At 46.8% G+C, this 22,433-nt stretch overlaps 2 protein-coding genes across 4 annotated transcripts in view; one reads left to right on the top strand and one right to left on the bottom strand.

Annotated features, from left to right (window-relative positions):
* Positions 1-734: 734 nt before the first annotated feature.
* Positions 735-22,433, bottom strand: part of HDAC8 (histone deacetylase 8) — a 40,013-nt gene continuing 18,314 nt past the window's right edge. The window contains exons 10-11 of one of the 3 annotated variants that reach the window (XM_053405417.1): positions 18,726-18,831; positions 735-983 (exon numbers count right to left, since the gene is read on the bottom strand). In XM_053405417.1, the coding sequence (XP_053261392.1) occupies positions 961-983; positions 18,726-18,831 (129 nt within the window). In that variant the 3' untranslated portion in view covers positions 735-960. Of the gene's footprint in view, positions 984-15,508; positions 15,895-18,725; positions 18,832-22,433 lie in introns of those variants that run through there. The other 2 variants (XM_053405416.1, XM_053405418.1) reach the window with 2 other exon arrangements.
* LOC128422008 (lithostathine-like) lies at positions 7,353-14,073 on the top strand. The gene is made up of 6 exons (XM_053405453.1): positions 7,353-7,475; positions 8,399-8,477; positions 10,055-10,167; positions 11,193-11,330; positions 12,426-12,537; positions 13,931-14,073. The coding sequence occupies exons 1-6, from the start codon at positions 7,386-7,388 to the stop codon at positions 14,002-14,004; spliced, it is 606 nt and encodes a 201-aa protein (XP_053261428.1). The 5' UTR covers positions 7,353-7,385; the 3' UTR covers positions 14,005-14,073.

Genomic DNA, 22,433 nt, shown 5'->3' with positions numbered 1-22,433 from the left:
AATCACCATTTCAAAGGAATGGGCAGACTACCAGGAAAAGACAATCAGATAAGGCATGATCAGATAACCTGGCAGACAGGAAAAGCAACAACATTCACATTTCTGTTTTGTATGTATGATGTATGGAGGGGTGGTCTTGAGCTCCGGGGGGGGGGGGATTTAAAATGTCTATATAAGGCCTTGCGCACCATTGTTCTGGGTTCCTCCTCCCTCCTGCGTGTGGTGAGTGAGGACCCTGTTCCAACAGATCAATAAAGATCAGGCTTACTAGCTGCTTTGCATCTCAATATTCTCTGGTTGGCCTCTGTTATTTTCTCTTACCAATAGAGAGCCCACGTAAGGACTCTATAAGGGCTCTTGTGTCCCCCATAAGGGAAGAAGGGCAGATTTTGTTTACAACATTTACACACACACACACACACACACACACACACACACACACGACACACACAGCTGGCTCAGCCTTCCAGCCCCAGCTCCCCTGGCTGAGCTGGAGACACAAGCCTCAATGCAAAACACACAAAAAGAAAGCTCCCCCACAAAATGTGCAATTTAACTTCTAGCAAAACACCCAAGCAGCCCCCCCCTTTCCCTGAGGGACACACACAGAGCTGGGAGGCAGCTGCTCCCTGCTTGAGGCACCCACAACTGGCTGAGACACAGACGAAAAGGAAATATATCAAACACTTTTATTTTCAGAGCAGACAACCAACGAGAAGACACAACCCAAATGACCCCTCCTTGGTTAAAAAAAGAACCAGCTCCAACGCCATCAAACTCCTCCCAAGAACCGGCCGCTTTATAAAAGGGGGCAATGAGTCGGAGCCGTGATGGGTTGGTGGCCAGGGGGCTTCCTGAGACCCCCAGAGGATTTCTTCAAGGATCCGGCAGTGACAACCAGCGAATTTGCTCTCCCAGGAGGCCTTCGGCAGGTGCGAAGACAGGATCCGTCCTCTTCCGCTACACCACATTCTTCAGGTTGCCTGCAAACAGAGCAACATTCGCAAAGCCCTCCCTTTTACCTGGAGAAGAAAGGCAGGCTCTCCTTCATGGGGGGTTTTTAAGGAGAGGTTGGACCAATTCTTTAGCTGAGATTCCTGCACTGCAGCGGGTTGGACTAGATGGCCCCCGGGACCCCTTTCACCTCTACAATCCCATCTGGAGACCATGGGGCTTGAACCCTTCTGAGCACAAGGCAGAAGGGCTCCCTACATTGGCTCCCAGTACGTTTCCAAGCACAATTCAAAGTGTTGGTGCTGACCTTGAAAGCCCTAAACGGCCTCAGCCCACTAGACCTGAAAGAGCGGTGAAGGTCCTGTGTGAGTTTCTGGAGCAGTTGAAGGATGGATGGTGGCTAACAGATTGAGGTTGAATCCTGACAAGACAGAAGTACTGTTTTGGGGAAAAGGGGGCGGGGGTAGGTGTGGAGGACTCCCTGGTCCTGAATGGGGTAACTGTGCCCCTGAAGGACCAAGTGCGCAGCCTGGTAGTCATTTTGGACTCACAGCTGTCCATGGAGTCGCAGGTCAATTCTGTGTCCAGGGCAGCTGTCTATCAGCTCCATCTGGTACGCAGGTTGAGACACTCCCTGCCCGCAGACCATCTTGCCAGAGTGGTGCATGCTCTGGTTATCTCACGCTTGAACTACTGCAATGTGCTCTATGTGGGGCTACCTTTGAAGGTGACCCAGAAACTACAACTAATCCGGAATGTGGCAGCTAGATTGGTGACTGGGGGTGGCCGCCGAGACCACATGACACCGGTCTTGAAAGACCTACATTGGCTCCCAGGATGTTTCCGAGCACAATTCAAAGTGTTGGTGCTGACCTTTAAAGCCCTAAACAGCCTTGGTCCAGTATACCTGAAGGAGCATCTCCACCTCCATCGTTCTGCCCGGACACTGAGGTCCAGCTCCGAGGGCCTTCTGGCGATTCCCTCACTGTGAGAGGCCAAGTTACAGGGAACCAGGCAGAGGGCCTTCTCGGTAGTGGCGCCCTCCCTGTGGAACAGCCTCCCATCAGCTGTTAAGCAAATAAACAACTACAGTGGTACCTCGGGATACGAACGGGATCCGTTCCGGAGCCCCGTTCACATCCTGAATAGAACATAAGACACAACGTCGCATCTGCGCATGCACGGCTTTGCATTTTGCCACTTCTGCGCATGCGAGTGATGTCATTTTGAGCTTCTGCATATGCGCGAGCGGCGAAACCCGGAAGTAACGTGCTCTGTTACTTCCGGGTTGCCATGGAGCGCAACCTAAAAGCGCTCAACCTGAAGCACATTCAATCCGAGGTATGACTGTATCTGACTTTTAGAAGACATCTGAAGGCAGCCCTGTTTAGGGAAGTTTTTAATGTTTGATGTTTTATCATGTTTTTAATGTTATGTCGGGAGCCGCCCAGAATGGCTGGGGAAACCCAGCCAGATGGGCGAGGTATAAATAATAAATATTATTATTATTATTATTATTATTATTATTATTATTATTCAGTATTTGATGTTTAAAATGGGACCCCATGGAGGGGGGGCGGTCCTGAGATTTTATATGGATGTACCTTTTGATTCTTTGTTTATAACATTGTATTCGTAAAACCAAATAAAGACGATTTCAAAAATATATATAAGGAAAAATAAAGTTGACTCTTACAAAGACAATGGGATACATAGCCATGACCCTGAGATTAAGTCTCATACTCTACCAACTGAACTATTCCAGGGGCTGGTATTAGAACAAAAGAAGGAACTCAAATATTATGCTAACTATAATCAGAAGAGGGAAAAGAATATCATAGAACGTCCACTTATGTATTATATATTTGTTAGTTGCTTTTACAGTGACCCCAAATGACTTACATTAAAACTAATGAACAAGATGGCGCCTCCTCACAGGAAGAGGTCAACGCACAAATCTGTATGCTGCTCTTTTGAGGGGGGGGCACAAAAAAGCCTTGCAATACCTTAAGAAGTAACAAATTGAGTGTTGGGTGAAATAAAAAAAATAAGGTCTTATATATATAATAAATGTTCACAAATGTACCAAGCAAACACATACATAAATATATAAACCACATGTCTGAAGCGGCACAGGAAAACAGCCATGAAGCCATTTTGGCTCCCAGACTGACCAAATGTTTTCTCTGCAAAATCAAAGGAAAATAGAAAAGCCTCCCCATTGTCTTTTCCTTCACAAATCCTGTCTTAAGGGTATGTCTGTCTGTGTATGAATAGGGTGAGCCTGTGACCTGGCTCAGGAACTAAGTATTTATCACTACAAATGACTGGCCAAGCTCCCCAGAGTATCCAATCAAGTAAGCATTAACAGGTAACCTGCCAGACAGGAGATAAACAACAGGAGGCAACCAACGCACTCAAATTTCTGTTGTAGACCACCCCTTTCTGTGATGTATGTATGATGTTTCTGGAGGGTGGTCTTGGATGCCAGGGCAGGAAATTTAAAATGTCTATATAAGGGCGGGTACATCTGGGTTCTGGGTCCTCCTCCTTTCCTGTGTGTGAAGGGGGCACCCTGTTGCAACACTTCAATAAAGATCAGGTTTACAAGCTGCTTTACTTCTCGATATTCTCTGATTGGCCTCTGTTATTTTCTCTGACCGATGGAGAACCTGCAAAGGACTCTATAAGGGCTCTTGTGTCCCCCATAAAGGAATAAGGGCAGATTTTCATTTATTACATTGGTACTAATGAAGAACACCCAATTAAGTCTAAAAACAGCTTGTATAAAGAGCAGGAGTTACTGATCCCATCCCACTAAACGAGGCCACAATGGCTCGTTTTCAGACTGAGAAGCCTGGGGGGAAAGGAAGGTCTTTGGTTGCTGCCCAAAATATATAAAGATCTTAAGCTTCCACAAAACATCCATCTTAGCATCTTCAAAGACAGATATAAGTAGAAATGCCCTGACCAAGACAACTACGCCGAAAGGGTCATAGGCTACCTGTGGCAACCCTTTCACGGGTTACAATGTGCATTTATCCATCTATAGAGCCTGCCTTTCTGTAAGAAATTCAAGCTGGAGGATTCTTACAAATGAAAATGCAAAGCATCAAATTTAAAAGCCAACAAACCTAACTATAAAACAGCAGTAAAACAGGACCGTAAAACACCCATAATCAAAAGCCTTATCAGCAACTGCAGACTACAAAGGACCATTGGATGAGCCGACTGAAAACAGCACCCTGGGATAAAAGGTTCTTTTATACCCAGCCTGAAGAGGGCAAAGAACGGCCGTACCAATGTAATAAATGAAAATCTGCCCTTATTCCTTTATGGGGGACACAAGAGCCCTTATAGAGTCCTTTGCAGGTTCTCCATCGGTCAGAGAAAATAACAGAGGCCAATCAGAGAATATTGAGAAGTAAAGCAGCTCGTAAACCTGATCTTTATTGAACTGTTGCAACAGGGTGCCCCCTTCACACGCAGGAAAGGAGGAGAACCCAGAACCAGATGTGCCTGCCCTTATATAGACATTTTAAATTTCCTGCCCTGGCATCCAAGACCACCCTCCAGAAACATCATACATACATCACAGAAAGGGGTGGTCTACAACAGAAATTTGAGTGCGTTGGTTGCCTCCTGTTGTTGTTTATCTCCTGTCTGGCAGGTTACCTGTTAATGCTTACTTGATTGGATACTCTGGGGAGCTTGGCCAGTCGTTTGTGATGATAAATACTTAGTTCCTGAGCCAGGTCACAGGCTCACCCTATTCATACACAGACAGACATACCCTTAAGACAGGATTTGTGAAGGAAAAGACAACGGGGAGGCTTTTCTATTTTCCTTTGACTTTGCAGAGAAAACATTTGGTCAGTCTGGGAGCCAAAATGGCTTCATGGCTGTTTTCCTGTGCCGCTTCAGACATGTGGTTTATATATTTATGTACGTGTTTGCTTGGTACATTTGTGAACATTTATTATATATATAAGACCTTAATTGTTTTATTTCACCCAACACTCAATTTGTTACTTCTTAAGGTATTACAAGGCTTTTTTGTGCGCCCCCCCCTCAAAAGAGCAGCATACAGATTTGTGCGTTGACCTCTTCCTGTGAGGAGGCGCCATCTTGTCCTCTGCCTTGGGCCACAAAATGTCTTGAGGTGGTCCTGTCTCTTTTGGCGTTTTGGAAAACGCAGCATTGCCTTTTCTGTTAGGTAAAGCTCCTCTGGTACAAGAGATGCCCGATCACAGTGTTATAGGAATTCTAAGGTCTCATATATATATAAATATATGTTCATAAATTTACAAGGCAAACACATACATAAGTGTATAAACCATGTGTCTGAAATAGTACAGGAGAGCAAGCCTGAAACCATTTTGACTCTCCCAAATTGACCTCAAATATTTCTCTGCAAGGAGGAAGGAAATGGGAAAATCTCCCCATTGTCTCTTTGCTCACAACTCCTGTTTTAAGGGCGTATCTGTGTCTGAATAGGGTGAGCCTGTGACCTGGATTCAGGAACTAAAGTATTTACCATCACAAAAGGAATGGCCAGGATGCCCAGGTAAAAGCAATCAGTGACCATTATCAGGTATTCTGGCAGACAGGATTTTGCTGTAGACCACGCCTTCTGTGATGTATGTATGATGCTTCAGGGGGTGGTCTTGAGCTACGGGGAGACAATTTCAAAAGTCTGTATAAGAGCTTGCACACCATTGTTCTGGATGCCTCTCCATCTCTGCGTGGGGTGAGCAGGGGACCCTGTTGCAACAGTTTAATAAAAGATCAAGCTTACTAGTCGCTTTGCTTCTCAATATTCTCTGGTTGACCTGTTATTTTCTCCTACCGATAGGGAACCAACTTAAGGACTCTATACGGGCTCTTGGATACCCCATAAGGGAAAAGGAGCAGTTTTTTTTCTTATAACAACAGTCTTCTTCTTCTCTTTTGGTGATCCCTCGTAGCCAAGTAAGATTGTCTTCCATAAACACGGTTTAAACAATGAGTCTGTAAGTGACTGTGGAGGCCAATTCTGGATCCCCACCTCCTTCCACAGTGGGGACAGAGGTTTCCAGGCAGGAGTTGATCACGGTGTGGATTTGCCAAGCATGCTTTCCTCTTAGCACATTTTTCCCTTGCGTCCTGAGTTCGAGTGTCTTCAAAGCCCATGACACCTTTGGTAAAGGCTGTTCTCCAACTGGAGCGCTCGCAGGCCAGTGTTTCCCAGTTGTCGGTGTTTATACTACATCTTTTTAAGATTTGCCTTGAGAGAGTCTTTAAACCTCTTTTGTTAACCACCAGTATTACGCTTTCCGTTTTTAAGTTCGGAGAAGAGTACCGTATTTTTTGCTCTATAAGACTCACTTTTTACCTCCTAAAAAGTAAGGGGAAATGTGTGTGCGTCTTATGGAGCGAGTGCAGGCTGCGCAGCTATCCCAGAAGCCAGACCAGCAAGAGGGATTGCTGCTTTCACTGCGCAGCGATCCCTCTTGTTGTTCTGGCTTCTGAGATTCAGAATATTTTTTTTCTTGTTTTCCTCCTCCAAAAACTAGGTGCGTCTTGTGGTCTGGTGCGTCTTATAGAGCGAAAAATACGGTAGTTGCTTTGGAAGATGATCATCAGGCATGTGGACAACATGACCAGTCCAACGAAGTTGCTTTTGAAGAATCATCGCTTTAACACTGGTGATCTTCGCTTCTTCCAGTACACTGGCATTAGTTTGCCTGTCTTCCCAAGTGATGTGTAAAATTTTTTGGAGACACCGTTGATGGAATCTTTCGAGAAGTTGGAGATGGCGTTTATAAGTGGTCCATGTTTCACAAGCAGACAGTAAGGTTGGTAGAGAACCTACATAAGGACTCTATACAGGTTCTTGGATACCCCATAAGGAAAAGGAGCAGATTTTTTTTTTCTTATAACAACAGTATCTGTTCCTGGAAGGTAGCAGAATTGGGCAGAGAACCCTTTCTTGTCCCTCTCAACCCGGGATGGTGGAGTTTCCTGAGATGAAAGGGCTGTTGAAAGAGCTCAGATCAAAGGGGAGGAGAGCAGGTGGAATCCACAAAGAGGGATTAGCAGAGCTGGACAAGAATGATAAGGGAAAGGATTCTGCACATCCCAGCTGTGGGTCTCCAAGGTAAAGGAGCATTGTTTGCCAATTGCGTTTCTCGCTATTTCTTTGCAATATTTCCTGTAATTCTGAGAACTGGAACATATCATTCCCTGCCACAAATCATTCTCAGCTTATCTCCCAGCTGGTACCTCTGAAAGTGAGCCTTGCATGTTGTCTCACCATAAAATGGTGTTTTTCAGGAGCAAATTTTCCTGCTGGTATCAGTCGTGTGCTTTCTCACCTGTTTGCTTTCTGACATGTGGGATGCTGGGGTTTGTTTGCTTAGAAGCCATCATCACCACCCCCTTCCTTTAAAATGGTCCAAGGGTGGGTGAGTATCCTTCAGAATTTGGTCCTCGGACTGCGCCACTCCAGAGCAACCGCCCAGGAAGGGACAAGCAGAGAGGTGAGTCTTGGCAGCCCCCAAATTCCCTCCTTCCTCGCTTGACATCCTTGTGTTTCTTGTTAAGGCACTCGTAATGGAAACAGGTAAGCAATGAGCTCCTTGCTTACTAGGAGTAAAAATGGTGGGAGGGAGATCTGCGTTCTGGAGATTTTTCTTACAAACCGCAACGCAGTTAACTTTGCTTTTCGTATGACTTGGAAAATACCGAACCTGGCTGCTGTGCTGCAGCAATATTTGATGTTGTCAAAGCAGGTGAGATAGTCTGGGTCTTCAATGGTGGCCGCCAGGATTTTGTTAGTGCAAAACTGGAAAACTTCCAATATCCCCACCATTAGAGAATGGCAAATGAAATTATATGAGTATATAGAATTAGCTAGAATGTCACAAAAAATTAGGCATCAAAAAATCGTTAAGTTTACGAACGACTGGAGTAAATTTGTAAGTTACATTGAAATCAATCTAGGTATTACCAAAATCACAGTGGGCGGAATCTAAAACCTGCGATGTAAAGAGCTGATATAATACAATCTGCAGATAAGCTATGAGTTTATTTTGCCTAAACTGAGATGGAAGGAAGTCAATTGAGTGATGTTATGTTGGTTTGTTTGTTTTATGTTTATAGGCGTTGTTGTTGTTGTTGTTTGTTTGTTTGTTTGCTTTTCTTCTTTTCAGTCTTTTTTCTTTTTTGTATTGTTTGATGTCGTTTCCAAAATATCAATAAAAAGATTAGTAAAAAAAAAAAAAAAAGAGATAGTCTGGGTCTTATAAGCAACTTAGCATTGCCTGTTTTTTGAATTTTGAATGATCACAAGCTCAAAGCCCAAAAAATACAAACACATCCTGCGCCACACAATGGACCCATCATTTCTGGAAATGCCATGCCCTTAGCTGGGGTGAATGTTGCTGACACTTTCTTTTCCCAGGAGAACCAGAAGATGGGGCAAGTGGTCTACCTTGGACTCTGCCTGTTGGGCTGCCTTATCCTGAACCCTATGGCAGAAGGTAAGCATTAGGAGAAGGGGCAGACCCAGCTGCTGTAGCTGTTAGTTTTGCAACTTTGCTGTGCGGTACAACGGGTCGGGGCTTCTGGCTCTTAAGCAGGAGGTTGGGGGTTCAAGCCCAACTTTGGGCAGGATCCTGCAGCGCAGGGAGTAGGGGGGATCTCTTCCAACTCTACAATTCTGTGGTTCTGTTTCTAATCAGTTCAGTAGATCTGTTTAGGTTTGCCTATGTAAAGTTGGCAGCTTTTTCCTGGCCTTCCTGCTCTTGGTAGTGGCTCCCCACCTGTGGAATCTCCTCCCAGAGGGGGGATTTATTGGTCCCCGCTGTGGAAATTAAAAACGTTCTTGCTTTATGCTTTAAGACTTTGCAGCATGTTTATTTTAAAGAGGCAGTTCTATATATTGTAAATTATTAGAAGGTATGAGTTACCACTTTTGCTTGGATGAATAAATAAAGAAAATGATTGTTCCTAATTGGGAAAAGCACTAAGTCTCTTCCAACAAGTTGTCTGCCTGGAGCTGCTCTCTGCCCCTTTTAAAAATTATGGAAGAGCAGCACTCAAAGGCTGGGGGGGGGGGTAAAGATGTTGGCTGTTTGCAGTATGGTAGCGCTGCAGAGAGCTTGCTGGGGAGACCATGCATTTTAAAAAAAGGACTCAAAAATAACTTAAACAAGGTTTTAATAAGAAAAACAAAAACTCCTTTTACACTAAGTACATTAACAACCAAACCAGACCCAACCACCAACCCATCCCCCAGGGTAATGGGAGAGCTAGGTGCTGCTCCTTATATACTACACCCAAATGCTGACACACCTTAATCAAATACAACTCAGCAGCACCTGCTACGTTTCACAGCTGTAAAGCTGGGTCTCGTTATCTTACTCTGGCCCTTGCTCTGGCCCCTTAAAGACATACACATCGGGTGGAACAATGATGAACCTTTACATTTAAAGAAACCATTCAACAGCACCAGCCTCCCATTCTCCTGAAATCTGTCCCCTTCTGGCATAAGTTTTGGGTCTTCCCTTTCGTCCTGTGCATGTTTGTTAAATCACCGGTGCGCTTCTTCCATCACCATCACTAAGTAAATCATTCCCTGCCCTTTCCATTAATCCAGAAAGAGTGCTCTTTTGCAATAATAGAAATCTTTCAGCTTGATATAACCATTTTACACTTAAGTGTATATGTCTGTGTTGTTGTTTTTTTAAAAAAACATGTTTACTTTTTGAAAATTTGAAAAGAATATCTAGATAAAAGAGTATAACCATTTTATTTGAAAGCACCAGCGGCGTCTTATCTTGCCACACTAGCTGGATGGCTGTTGCAATTGCACTGGACATTGGCTCCCAGTACATTTCTGAGCACAATTCAAAGTGTTGGTGCTGACTTTTAAAGCCCTAAGCGGCCTGGGTCCAGTAGACCTGAAGGAGCATCTCCACCCCCATTGCCAGAAGCAACCTCCAGATTCCTAACGCCAGGGCTTCCTTGTCAAGGAAGGCATCTGTCAAGGAAAGGGTTGGTGGTCTGGGGCATCTATTCCCAATTCTAATCCAATTCCTAATCCAATTCCTCACAGGTGCCGCCAATCGCACCCAGAGCGCTCGCGCTCACTGCCCTGCAGGAGCCGTCTTCTACAGAAAGTACTGCTACCAGTATTTTAGCTCTAGCCTCTCGTGGGATGATGCCGAGGTAAGTTTCACCAGGGGGAATGAGAAGAAAGAATAAAGTTACTAAGAACTTCACATAACAAAAGACCAGAAATATACCTTTTGGGGAATATTGAATAGTGATATTTCTAGAGAAAATACTAAATTCTTTCTGTGGCGAGAATCCTGGTGGCTAAGTACTGGAAGGGTAACCAGGTACTGACCAAAGAGGAATGGTTATGTAAATTATGTGAATATTTGGAACTGGCCAAACTGATGGATATAATAAAACTAAAGCCAATGAATACAGTCAAGAACGACTGGAAGTGTTTGAATGATTATTTAGAAAGACAAGGTTCTAATGTAAAAATTTGGCTGTCTCTAGAATGACCTCGTGAATGGAAAAGGGGAAACATACATATATACATGGGATGCGGGTGGCGCTGTGGTCTAAATCACTGAGCCTCTTGGGCTTGCCGATCAGGTCGGCGGTTTGAATCCCTGCGACGGGGTGAGCTCCCATTGCTCGGTTCCTGCTCCTGCCAACCTAGCAGTTCAAAAGCACGTCAAAATGCAAGTAGATAAATAGGTACCGCTCCGGCGGGAAGGTGGCTCCCTCGGCCATTAAAGCAAGATGAGCGCCGCAACCCCAGAGTCGGCCACGACTGGACCTAATGGTCAGCGGTCCCTTTACCTTTACCTATATACATATCTATATATTAAGATGAAAATAATACTGAAATACAGATAAAATATGAAATGTGAAAGGAAGTGTTGTGAGAGTGATGGAAGCCTATTACTACTATTATTTTGTAAAATAGTGTTTATTGTACTGAAATTTTATGCTTTGCTTTATTTTTTTACTTTCTACTGTTCTTTGCATTCCCCCCCTTATTATTCCCCCCCTTTATATTATTCTTTATGCATGCTTTGGTACTGATGTATTTACTTTGCAATAATAAAAAAATAGTTGTAAAAAAGAGAGAGAGAGAAGAACAAGGGCATCCTTGTTGGGAAACCTGGCTCTGGGCAGCATCTCACTGGTTTCCCCCTTTCTTCTCCCTGCAGGTCAGCTGCCAGAGGAGACATGGGTCCCAGCTGGCCTCCATTCTTTCTGCAAGGGAAGCAAATGTGGTTTACAGTTACCTGCGACAATATGGCTCTAGCAACGTCTGGATCGGTCTGGTAGCTGACCGTGGTACTTCGGTAGGTGCCTTTAGGACTCTCTGAAGATGCTGACTGTACAAGCCCCTCAGCTCCCTTGAGGTCCTTCAGATGTAGCTCACCGGCTCTCACTTCCCTCTGAAACCACTTTGTTCCTCAAACGTCAAATCCCATTTGGAGATGGCATTATTTCTCGGAGTGGCTCTGTGGGAGGTTTTGAAGCTCCAGCTCCAGATCCTCATTGTCTTTCCTCCTTCCCAACTCTCATTGCGCTATCTATAAAGTCACAGATTCTGTGACATCTCCCCAACACCGTACAAATTGTCAGTCCCCTTTCACTTTTATGGCTCCAGCAAAAATAAATTGACACTGAAATCCTATACATGTCCTGAGTAAAGCCCAGTTGAGTTCAGTGTTACTTACTCCTGGGTAAGTATACATGGGATTGCAGGTTCTGATCATGAAAATAAAAATATATGTAAATTCAGATGAGTGGAAGGAGTGTTAGATGAGACCTTTTCTATCATCTTTGTGGGACAATATAACTCTACTATAATTCACATTGCAATTTATAGCTTCCTCCATTTAATACATTTGCATCTTATATGATGCACACATTGAAGTATGCCCAATATCCCAATCAGGTACTGACCAGACCCAGATCCTTTTAGCAGCAGCAATGTGGCTCTTATTAGCACGCCCTTAGACCTTATCCTGGGCAAAAGGTGTAATTATGATGACTTGTAGTTCATAGCCTTCTGAGAGCTGGTGTGGTGTAGGGACTACACAACAAATCTTTGTGGATATTCAAATCTTCCCGACTATACAGCTAACTAGTTGGCCTTGGAGAAGCCACTTCTTCCAGCCTACCTAACCAAGCGCTTGTCAAGCTAAAATGCTGCTCTGATCTCCTGCAGTGGAGGCCAGGACAGAAATAACAACATTTCTTAGGGGAAGTGTGGTGGTTCAACAATATGTTCTAAAGGATGCAGGAACCTTCCTGAAGCTAAGATGGGAACCCCTTGGCCTTGTCAGTTGCGCTGATTCCCCAGCTGTGTCCTCTCTGGGGATGTGGAGAGCAATGGGCTTGCATTCCCCTTTTATCACAAGACCTTCCTTTCTCCTCTCTCTCTCCAGAATATGATCTGGGAATGGAGCGATGGATCTGTCTTCTCTCAACCCCTCTGGGACGGCCGGAGCATCAGCCACTCAATCTCTTCAAGTGAATGTGTCTCTCTTTCTTATTCAGGTATGCAGGAGGAGAGACTGGGGAAGGAGGAGGAAACCCCATTCCGTTCAAGGAATTGAGCGAAACTAAAACAAATCCATCCTCAGACACTCTGAAAGTTGCAATGCAGTTCTCCAACCAAGTGTGTGCAAAAACATATACTTGGGTAAAAGACCCCTGACAGTTAAGTCCAGTGACAAACGACTCTGGGGTTGCGGCGCTCATCTCACTCTATAGGCCGATGGAGCTGGCGTTTGTCCACAGACAGTTTTTCCGGGTCATGTGGCCAGCATGACCAAGCTGCTTCTGGCGAACCAGAGCAGTGTATCGAAACGTCGTTTACCTTCCCACCAGAGCGATATCTATTTATCTACTTGCACTTGAGGTGCTTTTGAGCTGCTAGGTTGGCAGGAGCAGGTAGCTCACTCCGTCGCAGGGAATTGAACCGCTGACCTTCTGATCGGCAAGCCCAAGGCTCAGTGGTTTAGACCAGTGTGCTTTAAAATGCTAAGGTCTGCAAAAGTATCATGCAAAGGTCTGTTGTATTTGGGGAAATTGCCCTGCAAAAGTGTGTTGACTGGTTGATAATAAAGGTAAAGGGACCCCTGACCGTTAGGTCCAGTCACGGATGATTCTGGGGTTGCGGCACTCATCTCACTTTACTGGCCAAGGGAGGCAGTGTACAGCTTCCAGGTCACGTGGCCTTAAAATGCTGATGAATGTCCAGGAAGAGTTAAAATACGGTAACCAAACCCACCATGAACCACAAACTGATGTGGAAATATAGAGAACTCAAGAATGGGGAAATGGGAAACTGGCAAAAAATGAGAAGGACAGACTTAACTTATTCCTGTGCAGAAAGGGCTTGGCAAGGAAACTGAGGACAGGGAGAGATGGGGCTCCAGAGAGAGAACTCCACTAGTTTCCTCTTTACATTTGGCACTTCGTATCACCTGGGCTGCATTTTTGTTTTTGAACTGTCACCTCCATTGGGGTCGGTGGGCAAAGTCTAGAGTGGTTCTTTGGCCCAGAATAGGGCACAGGGAACTCTGCCCCATGGAAAAAGTTGGAACTTAATTTAAATGCAGAATTCAGCTTTTTGATAGGCGGCTTCAGTGAAGTTTCATTCATGCAGGTGTGGGGAATGCTAGAAAACATCTCAACCATCACAAAGATCTCACAAACCAAGGGTTCTGTATGACACACACACACACACACTCTACTGGCAAAAGCAGAATGGCTTGTTCAAAATACATCTGCTTACGTATTTATCAAATCTCTTCGTTGCTTTTCATCGTAATTGTTTCCTTCTCCAAAACAGGGAAGGAAATACTTGATTTACTCAAAAGGAAGTCTACATTCTCTCCCAATTTCTGGACACTCCCTAACATTCTCTCAACCTTCTGCTCTGCAGGTTCCCAGAAATGGATCCAGCGTTCCTGCACGACTACCTTGCCATACCTTTGCAAATACAAGGCCACCTATTAGGCCTGAAACCCTGGGCCTGAGAGGAACACCCACAGACCTCCAACTTCCTGACAGGTCCAAGGCCAGCCCCCTTTCTGGGAAATTTGCCCCATGAGATATGAAAACTGTCTCACTTTTCTGCAAAGAGATGCTTTTGTGGACTGGTTAGCTGAGTAAACGAGGCTTTCCTTGTGCTTTGCAAAGTGATGGGGCCAAATTTGGAACCCCTTTTCCCAGACCACATCATGGAAATGCAAACCTTTGCAAGCTGTCTGCCCCCTCTCTCTCTCTGGCCAGCTCCCGTCTTCCTCCGTAGTGACAATAAACCTCTTTCTGTGCATGCAATTCTGCAATCATGTCCTCTGTATTCTTGAAATAGTTGTTTATTGTGACATTCAGATCCTACCTTTCCCCCAAGAAGGTCCATGTAGCAGCCATGGTTCTCCCCAACCCTAGTTTGGAGAGTCGCTCCGGAAGGATATCACAGTTGATGGTATTGAAAGGCACTGAGAAGCTGAGGAGAATTAACAGGGACATGTTTCCCTTGTCTCTCTCTCGACGGAGGTCATCATACAGGGAGACCAAAGCAGTTTCTGTGCTGAAACGGGGCTTAAACCCCAATTGAAATAAATCCAGAAAACCAGTTTCTTCCAAAAGTGCCTGGATCTGGTCTGTGAACATTTGCTCCAGAACCTTGCCCAAGAAAGAGAGATTAGAAAGTGGCCAGCAGTTGGTTAGGTTTTCTGAATCCAGGGAAGGTTTCTTAAGGAATACAGTGGAACCTTGGTTCTCAAACCATTTTACTATCTAACAAGACCAGATCCATAAAATGAAAGCAATAAACAATGTACTGCAGTCACACAATCAATCAATCAATCAATCAATCAATCAATCAATCAGTAGCTGAATTGGGTTCCACTCAGTCACAAAAACAAAAGAAAAAGAACCATAAAAACGCAAAATAAATAGCAAAAACAGACAGACCTCAGCGTAACACTCAAAACGGAAGTGTGGCACTCAAAACGGAGGATGTTTGGCTTCTGAAAACAGTTCGCAAACCGGAACACTTACTTCCGGGTTTGCAGTGTTTGGGTTCCAAGTTGTTTGAATACCAAGGCGTTTGAGAACCAAGGTGCCACTGTAGTTTTACCACTGCCTCCTTCAAACAGGCAGGAACCTAGTACTTACAGGAATTAGAGGACAAATTCCGGTCAGGCTTTTTGGGCAGGAGTTTGAGACTCAAAAGAGTTTGAGAGACAAAATATTTAGAACAACAACAACAAAAACCTTAAGAGTAACCCAACCTCTTTTTATCAGTGCATTATTCATATTCTAAACCTAAATCACTTAGGTCTAAACTAGATGTTGGAGGCAAGCATGTAACTGTAGCCCTCCTTAAAAGTTGAAAATTCACTTTGGGATGAAGAGAGTAGAGATTGGAGATGCTTAGACTTTTCGCTGCTGCAAATCATTTCCCCAACCAACTGGGGAAACGGCAGAGAACCGAGGAAGGATGAAAAGGAAATATATCAAACACTTTTATTTTCAGAGCAGACAACCAACAAGAAGACACAACCCACCTCGGCTGCGCAGGACATTTTAGTTAGCTGAGGGGGAGAGAACGCTTTTCTAACAGCCAAACCAGGCCATGGAAGGAAATGACCCCTCCTTGGTTAAAAAAAGAACCTGCTCCAACCCCATCAAACTCCTCCCAAGAACCAGCCGCTTTATAAAAGGGGGCAATGAGTCGGAGCCGTGATGGGTTGGGGGCCAGGGGGCTTCCAGAGACCCCCAGAGGATTTCTTCAAGGATCCGGCAGTGGCAGCCAGCGAATTTGCTCTCCCAGGAGGCCTTCGGCAGGTGCGAAGACAGGATCCGTCCTCTTCCACTACACCACATTCTTCAGGTTGCCTGCAAACATTATTATTATTATTTATTCAACTTATACACCGCCCTATACCCGGAGGTCCCAACAAGACCACAACATATAAAACCAAACCAAAAGTAATAACCCAATAACCCCCATAAAGCCACATTCTAAAAGGGTTTGGATGTCAATAAGATCAACCAAAGGCCTGGTTAAAAAGGAACGTTTTTGCCTGGTGACTAAAGGTGTATAATGAAGGGGCCAGGTGAACTTCCCTGGGGAGAGCATTCCACAGACGGGGAGCCACTGCAGAGAAGGCCCTGTTTTCATGTTGCCACCCTTCAGACATCTCAAGGAGGCGGCACACAGAGGAGGGCCTCAGAAGGTGATCTCAGGGTCCGGGTAGGCTCATATGGAAAGAGGCGGTCCTTGAGGTACTGCGGACTTGAGCGGTTTAAGGCTTTATAGGTCAAAACCAGCACTTTGAATTGGGCCCGGAAACTAATTGGTAGCCAGTGCAGTCAGACCAGGATTGGTGTAATAGGCTCAAACCGTCTTGCTCTGGTGAACAACCTGGCTCTGAATTCTGCACCAGCTGAAGTTTCTGAAACATCTTCAAAGGCAGCCCTACATATAACGCATTGAAGTAATCTAACCTTGAGGTTACCAGAGCACAGACAACAGTAATTTGGCTATCCCAGATAAGGCATGGATAGCCAAATTGGGCCCAGAAGCTAATCGGTAGCCAGTGCAGTCGGATCAGGATCAGTGTAACCGTCGGGTAAGCAACTTGACTGCTGAATTCTGCACTAGCTGGAGTTTCTGAATCATCTTCAAAGGCAGCCCTACGTATAACGCATTGCAGTAATCTAACTTTGATGTTAGATGTTAATAAGATCAACCAAAGGCTTGAGTTAGATTACTGGGAGAAAAGCAATGACAAACCTGGTCAGCATCTTAAAAAGCAGACACATCACCTTGCCAACAAAGGTCCGTATAGTTCAAGCTATGGTTTCCCCAGTAGTGATGTAAGGAAGTGAGAGCTGGACCATAAAGAAGGCTGATCGCCGAAGAATGGATGCTTTTGAATTCTGGTGCTGGAGGAGTCTCTTAAGAGTCCCATGGACTGCAAGAAGATCAAACCGATCCACTCTTAAGGGAATCAGCCCTGAGTGCTCACTGGAAGGACAGATCCTGAAGCTGAGGCTCCAAGACTTTGGCCACCTCATGAGAAGAGAAGACTCCCTGGAAAAGACCCTGATGTTGGGAAAGATGGAGGGCACAAGGAGAAGGGGACGACAGAGGACAAGATGGTGGGACAGTGTTCTCGAAGCTACCAGCATGAGTTTGACCAATGTGGGAGGCAGTGGAAGACAGGAGGGCCTGGCGTGCTCTGGTCCAGGAGGTCACAAAGAGGCAGACATGATTAACGACTAAACAACAACAACAACCTTGAGGTTACCAGAGCACAGACAACAGTAGTTTGGCTATCCCTGTCCAGATAGGGCAGGGATAGTCAAATTGGGTCCAGAAACTAATCGGTAGCCAGAGCAGTCGGATCAGGATCAGTGAAACCGTCTTGTAAGCAACCTGGCTGCTGAATTCTGCACTAGCTGGAATTTCCGAACCGTCTTCAGAGGCAGCCTGGCATTTAATGCATTGCAGTGATCTAACCTTGAAGTCACCAGAGCATAGACAACAGTAGTTAGGCTATCCCTGTCCAGATAGGGGCGTAGCTGGGCCACCAGCCGAAGCTGATGGAAGGCACTCCGGGCCACTGAGCAACATTTGCAAAGCCCTCCCTTTTACCTGGGGAAGAAAGGCGGGAGGTTTTTTAAAGGAGGGGCTGGAGCAATTCTTTAGCTGAGATTCCTGCACTGCAGGGGGTTGGACTAGATGGCCCCAGGGATCCCTTCCACCTCTACAATCCCATCTGGAGACACTGGTGTCAGGAGTGCATGCAGGAGCCAGGTACTGCGACCAGTAGGGCCTCCCAGGACTGGGGCTTTCCTAAGTTTGTTCAGAAGAGGCAAGGCGTGGCCACACAGGTGAGGCCAACTGGTAACTCAAAGCACCTGGTGGCAAGAGCTGGGAAGGGATATAAGGTCAGCATTTCCCTTTGACTCTTTGCCACAGCAACATGTTCCCTGCTTTGTTGTGTTTGGTTCCTTGACTCCTTGACCCTCAGACCCCTGCCTTCGTGACTCCTTCCTTCTTGACCCTCAGACCCCTGCCTTCGTGACTCCTTCCTTCTTGACCCTCAGACCCCTGCCTTCGTGACTCCTTCCTTCTTGACCCTCAGACCCCTGCCTTCGTGACTCCTTCCTTCTTGACCCTCAGACCCCTGACTTTGAGACTCCTTCCTTCTTGACCCTCAGACCCCTGCCTTCGTGACTCCTTCCTTCTTGACCCTCAGACCCCTGCCTTCGTGACTCCTTCCTTCTTGACCCTCAGACCCCTGCCTTCGTGACTCCTTCCTTCTTGACCCTCAGACCCCTGACTTTGAGACTCCTTCCTTCTTGACCCTCAGACCCCTGCCTTCGTGACCCCCTGCTCCCTGCCTTTGTGACTCCTTGCTTCTTGATCCTCGGACTCCTGCCTTCGTGACTCCTTGCTTCCTGACCCTTGGAGCCTTGGCTTCCTGACTCCTGGCTTCTAGCTTCCTGTTCCTGCTCCCTCCCCACCATCTTGTCCCCGGTCCTGACATCCCCAGCCAGGACTTCCATCGCCCATGAACCGGACCGTGACAACTGGGATTTGATCCCTTCTGCGCACAATTCAGTTGCTCTGCCAGTGGACGGTGCCCTTTCGCTGGGAGCCAGGCTCATTGGCAACCTTTAACCTCCTTCTCCCAGGTGAAGAGGGCAGGACTCACCTTTAATGCAGCCCAGGATTTCTTGGATTCTCTGCGGCTCGTTGCGGTCCAGCCTGCAGCTTGGCGTGACTTCCAAGACGTAATCAGGGCCGTATTCTGTGAAGTACTGCCAGAGGAGGAAGGAAAGGGTGAAAGAAGGAAACAGGAGCTGCTCCTGGCAGATCTAAGAGAGGCAAGACGCACCCAGGGAGGTAACCCATGTTGCATGCGAGCCTCTGACTTCACAAGCAAAGGGCTGTTTCCTCTCCCTGGGAAAAGAAACCTACCCTCTTGCCCTAATCACCCACCGACCTTGCATATGGCAAACTCTTATATGCTAATAATAATATTATTATCCTGGTATGCCCCTTAAGGTCCACAAATGACAACACTTTGGAGGTCCCAAGTCGCAAGGTGGTTAGATTGGTCTCAACTAGGGCCAGGGCCTTTTCAGTACTGGCCCCGACTTGGTGGATCACTCTGTCACAAGAGACTAGGGCCCTGCGGGACTTGACATCTTTCCGCAGGGCCTGCAAGACAGAGCTGTTCCGCCTGGCCTTTGGTTTGGACTCGGTCTGACCCTTATGTTTCCCTCCCCTTATGGTTTTGATCTATGGGCTACTTTTACAATGAGGCTGCATTTTAAATTGCATTTTAACTCGTATTTTAAATTGCCCCCCCCCCAAAAAAATTATGTTTTTACTGTAATTTTACTGGTGTTAGCCGCCCTTACCCGGCTCTGGCTGGGGAGGGGAGCGTATAAATAAAATGTATTATTATTATTATTATTATTATTATTATTATTATTATTATTATTATTTATTTTATACCCCGCCCATCTGGCTGGGTTTCCCCAGCCACTCTGGGGGGCTTCCAACAGAATATTAAAAACATTACTGTTGAGGGGGCTCAGAACTTACAGGGTTAAGAGTTCTGAGTGATGACGCCTCACATTCTGAGGGCGGGCAGAGAACACGGAAGGGGCGTGGATTTCTCCGTGTGCTTTCAGTCTGCGTGTTAGGCTCCATGGAGAAAGGAGCAACATGAGCTGCGTCTCACCGGGAAGATTTACGATGTGTTGATTTGTACAGCAATAAAGACTTTAAGATAAGGAGAGCTGCGTGTCAGCCTGAGTTATTGCCACCACACGACAGAACGTTCCTGCTTCTGCTTCTGCTGTGTTTACTCTGCTGGAGTCAAAGGTTCCAGGGGGGAAGAGCAGAGCTGCGCGGAGGAAGTGTGCCGGACCCCCTGGACGAACTTGACCCCCCCGCATAGGTTATGGGAGACCAGCAATAAAGATAAGCAACGTTCGTGCGTGTGAGGAGGCGGCAGCCGGAGGCCAGCCGATGAGAAGGCCAGCTAAGAAGTAGCTGGAGCCAGCCGAAGGGAGCTCGCTGGGAAGGATCTGCCGGACCGGGAGGTACCTGTAGGTAATCTGGGCCCCCGGGGAGAGATGGCAGACAGCCAGAAGTCGTCAATCCCTTTTGATAAGGTGGACGGGAGCAAGCCCTGGGCCGGGAGAAGGCAGGCACTGGAGAGAGTGGGAGCCAGGCCAGAGGGGGCTGAGAATTGCTCTGAGGAAGCACCATGCCCAGGAGGGGCTGGTGGATGCCCAAGAAGCCCAGAGGGACGCCCAGAGGGGGCCAAGAGCTGCACAGAAGCTGAGGAATGCCCAGAAGGCCCAGAGGGGGCTGGGACTGTGTTGGAGGGCTGCCGGAATGCCCCTACGTATGAGCTGCATGCTGGAAAGCTGCTGGAAGCTGGGAAGAGGAAAGCAGAGGCAAGCTGTTCCTCTGAAGGCTGTGCACCCAAGTTTGGTGGTGCAGGCCAGAAAGGCCATTCCAAGAGTCTTGAGAGTGCCCAGGCTGTTTGGCAGGAGCTGAGAGGGGTTTGCAGAGAAACCACAGCAGAAGCCAAAAGCCATTTTCCCAACGGCAGAAAAGCCTCAAGGAGGATTGCTGCTGGAGAGGTTGGGGGGGCAGTGAAGACCAAAGGCACTAGGCGATGTTTTGTTTGTGCCTCGGCTGAACACCTGCGTCGCAACTGCCCACAGAGAGCGAGAGAGCCAAGGCAGGATGCGCCCAAGGTCACTTCCCATGGGAACCAGCCGGGTTTCCATGGCAACAGTGGGAGCAGACGTGGGAGCGTTTTTCAACTGTCTGCTTCGATGGCGGTTCTGGAGAACACCTGCAGCGAGTGCTCCAAGGTCGGGAGGAGCAGGAAGTCAGTTGCTAAGGCAACAAAGAAGGACAACTCCAGTGGGGGGAGGGTCCTACGTTGGGTTGTTGACTCAGCTGCGAATGCCCATTTGGTAACAGCGCCACCTGATGGACAAATGTGGAACTGCAAAGCTGTTTCAACTGAGAAAACTGTTAGATTTGCTACAGGTGCACAGGGCCGTGTAACCCATATTTCTAACTTGTTTGTCTCTTTTTTACAGGCTGAATTGAAGGTTTATGTTCTCCCTGAGATAAAGCATTGCTTGCTTTCTGTACCTTCTCTTTTACAGGAGGGATATTCTGTGAGTTTTGAAAATGATGTTTGTACAATTTCCAGAGGTGGAGAGCAACTGGTACGTGTTGAAAGAAATCAGAACAACCTCTTTGTTCTGGAATCACCTCTCGAGGGTGAGGGGAAAGCCACTGACCACACTCATGTGTCGTGTGCTTGCGTGTGGCACAAGAGGATGTCACATGGGTCCTGTGAGGACGTCCAGATGTTATCAGAGTGCACCAAAGGTTGCAAGGTAAAAGAATGTGGTAAACCTTTGAAGTGCAAGGCTTGCAGGAAAGCCAGAAACAAGGGGTTTGATGATCCCAGTGAAGAGAGAGTCACCACAAAGCCTTTTGAGCTTATGCATGCAGACCTTGTAGGTATGCCACAGCCAAGTCTGGGCAAGGCCAAGTGGCTGATGGTGCTGACAGATGATTTTACTAGGAACGCATGGGCGTTCACGCTGAGAACGAAGGATGAAGCAGCGCAACTGATCAAAGATTGGGTTGCAGAGGTGGAACAGAGGTTCTCCACCAAGGTGCAAGGTTTCCAGTTTGACCGTGGTTCTGAGGTCACTGGGTCTGCTCTAAAGGGTTTCTTTCGCCAGAGGGGGATACGTCACAAGGTGACTTCTCCTCAGAAGAGTGGCGTGGCAGAGCTGAGGAGTAAAGCTCTGGTCCGAGCATCCGAGATTCTACTGGATGACTCTGGTTTGCCTCACAGTTTTTTGGGGGAGGCGGTAAAAACGGCCAATTTCACGATGAACAGATGCTACAATGCAGAGGTAGGTGACACCCCGTATTTCCTGCTTCATCGGCAGAAGCCGCTTGTGCATTTCTTCCGCACTTTTGGTTGCAGGGCCATGGTGCCTGTACCACAGTGGTTGCAGCAAGAAGGTGGTCCGAAGTACCAGGAAATGATCTTCTGTGGATACGAACCCGCGACCAAGGGGTGGAGATTCGCATACCCAGAAGGTGATCAGACCAAGCTTCTGGTCAGTAAACAGGCTGAGTTCTTTGAGCAGGATGGCTGGGCTAGGCGCAAAGTGCGCTCTGACGTTCACTCAGATTGTCTGTCTGACTCTGAGGAGGAAAGAGAGCCAGAGCCTGAACCTGCTGGTGGAGACCAGGTCCCTGAACAGAGTAGGGCGTCTCCACAGGTTGTTAAGGGAGTGTCCAAGAGTGAGCCCTCATCTCCTGTGCGCATAATGGAGAAAGCTCACAGACGTGTCAA

Source organism: Podarcis raffonei, chromosome 10 (genome assembly GCF_027172205.1).
Source record: "Podarcis raffonei isolate rPodRaf1 chromosome 10, rPodRaf1.pri, whole genome shotgun sequence".
Classification (NCBI taxonomy): Eukaryota; Metazoa; Chordata; class Lepidosauria; order Squamata; family Lacertidae; genus Podarcis; species Podarcis raffonei.
The sequence above is the reverse complement of the archived record's forward strand: the minus strand, read 5'-3'. Positions and strand labels throughout refer to the sequence as shown.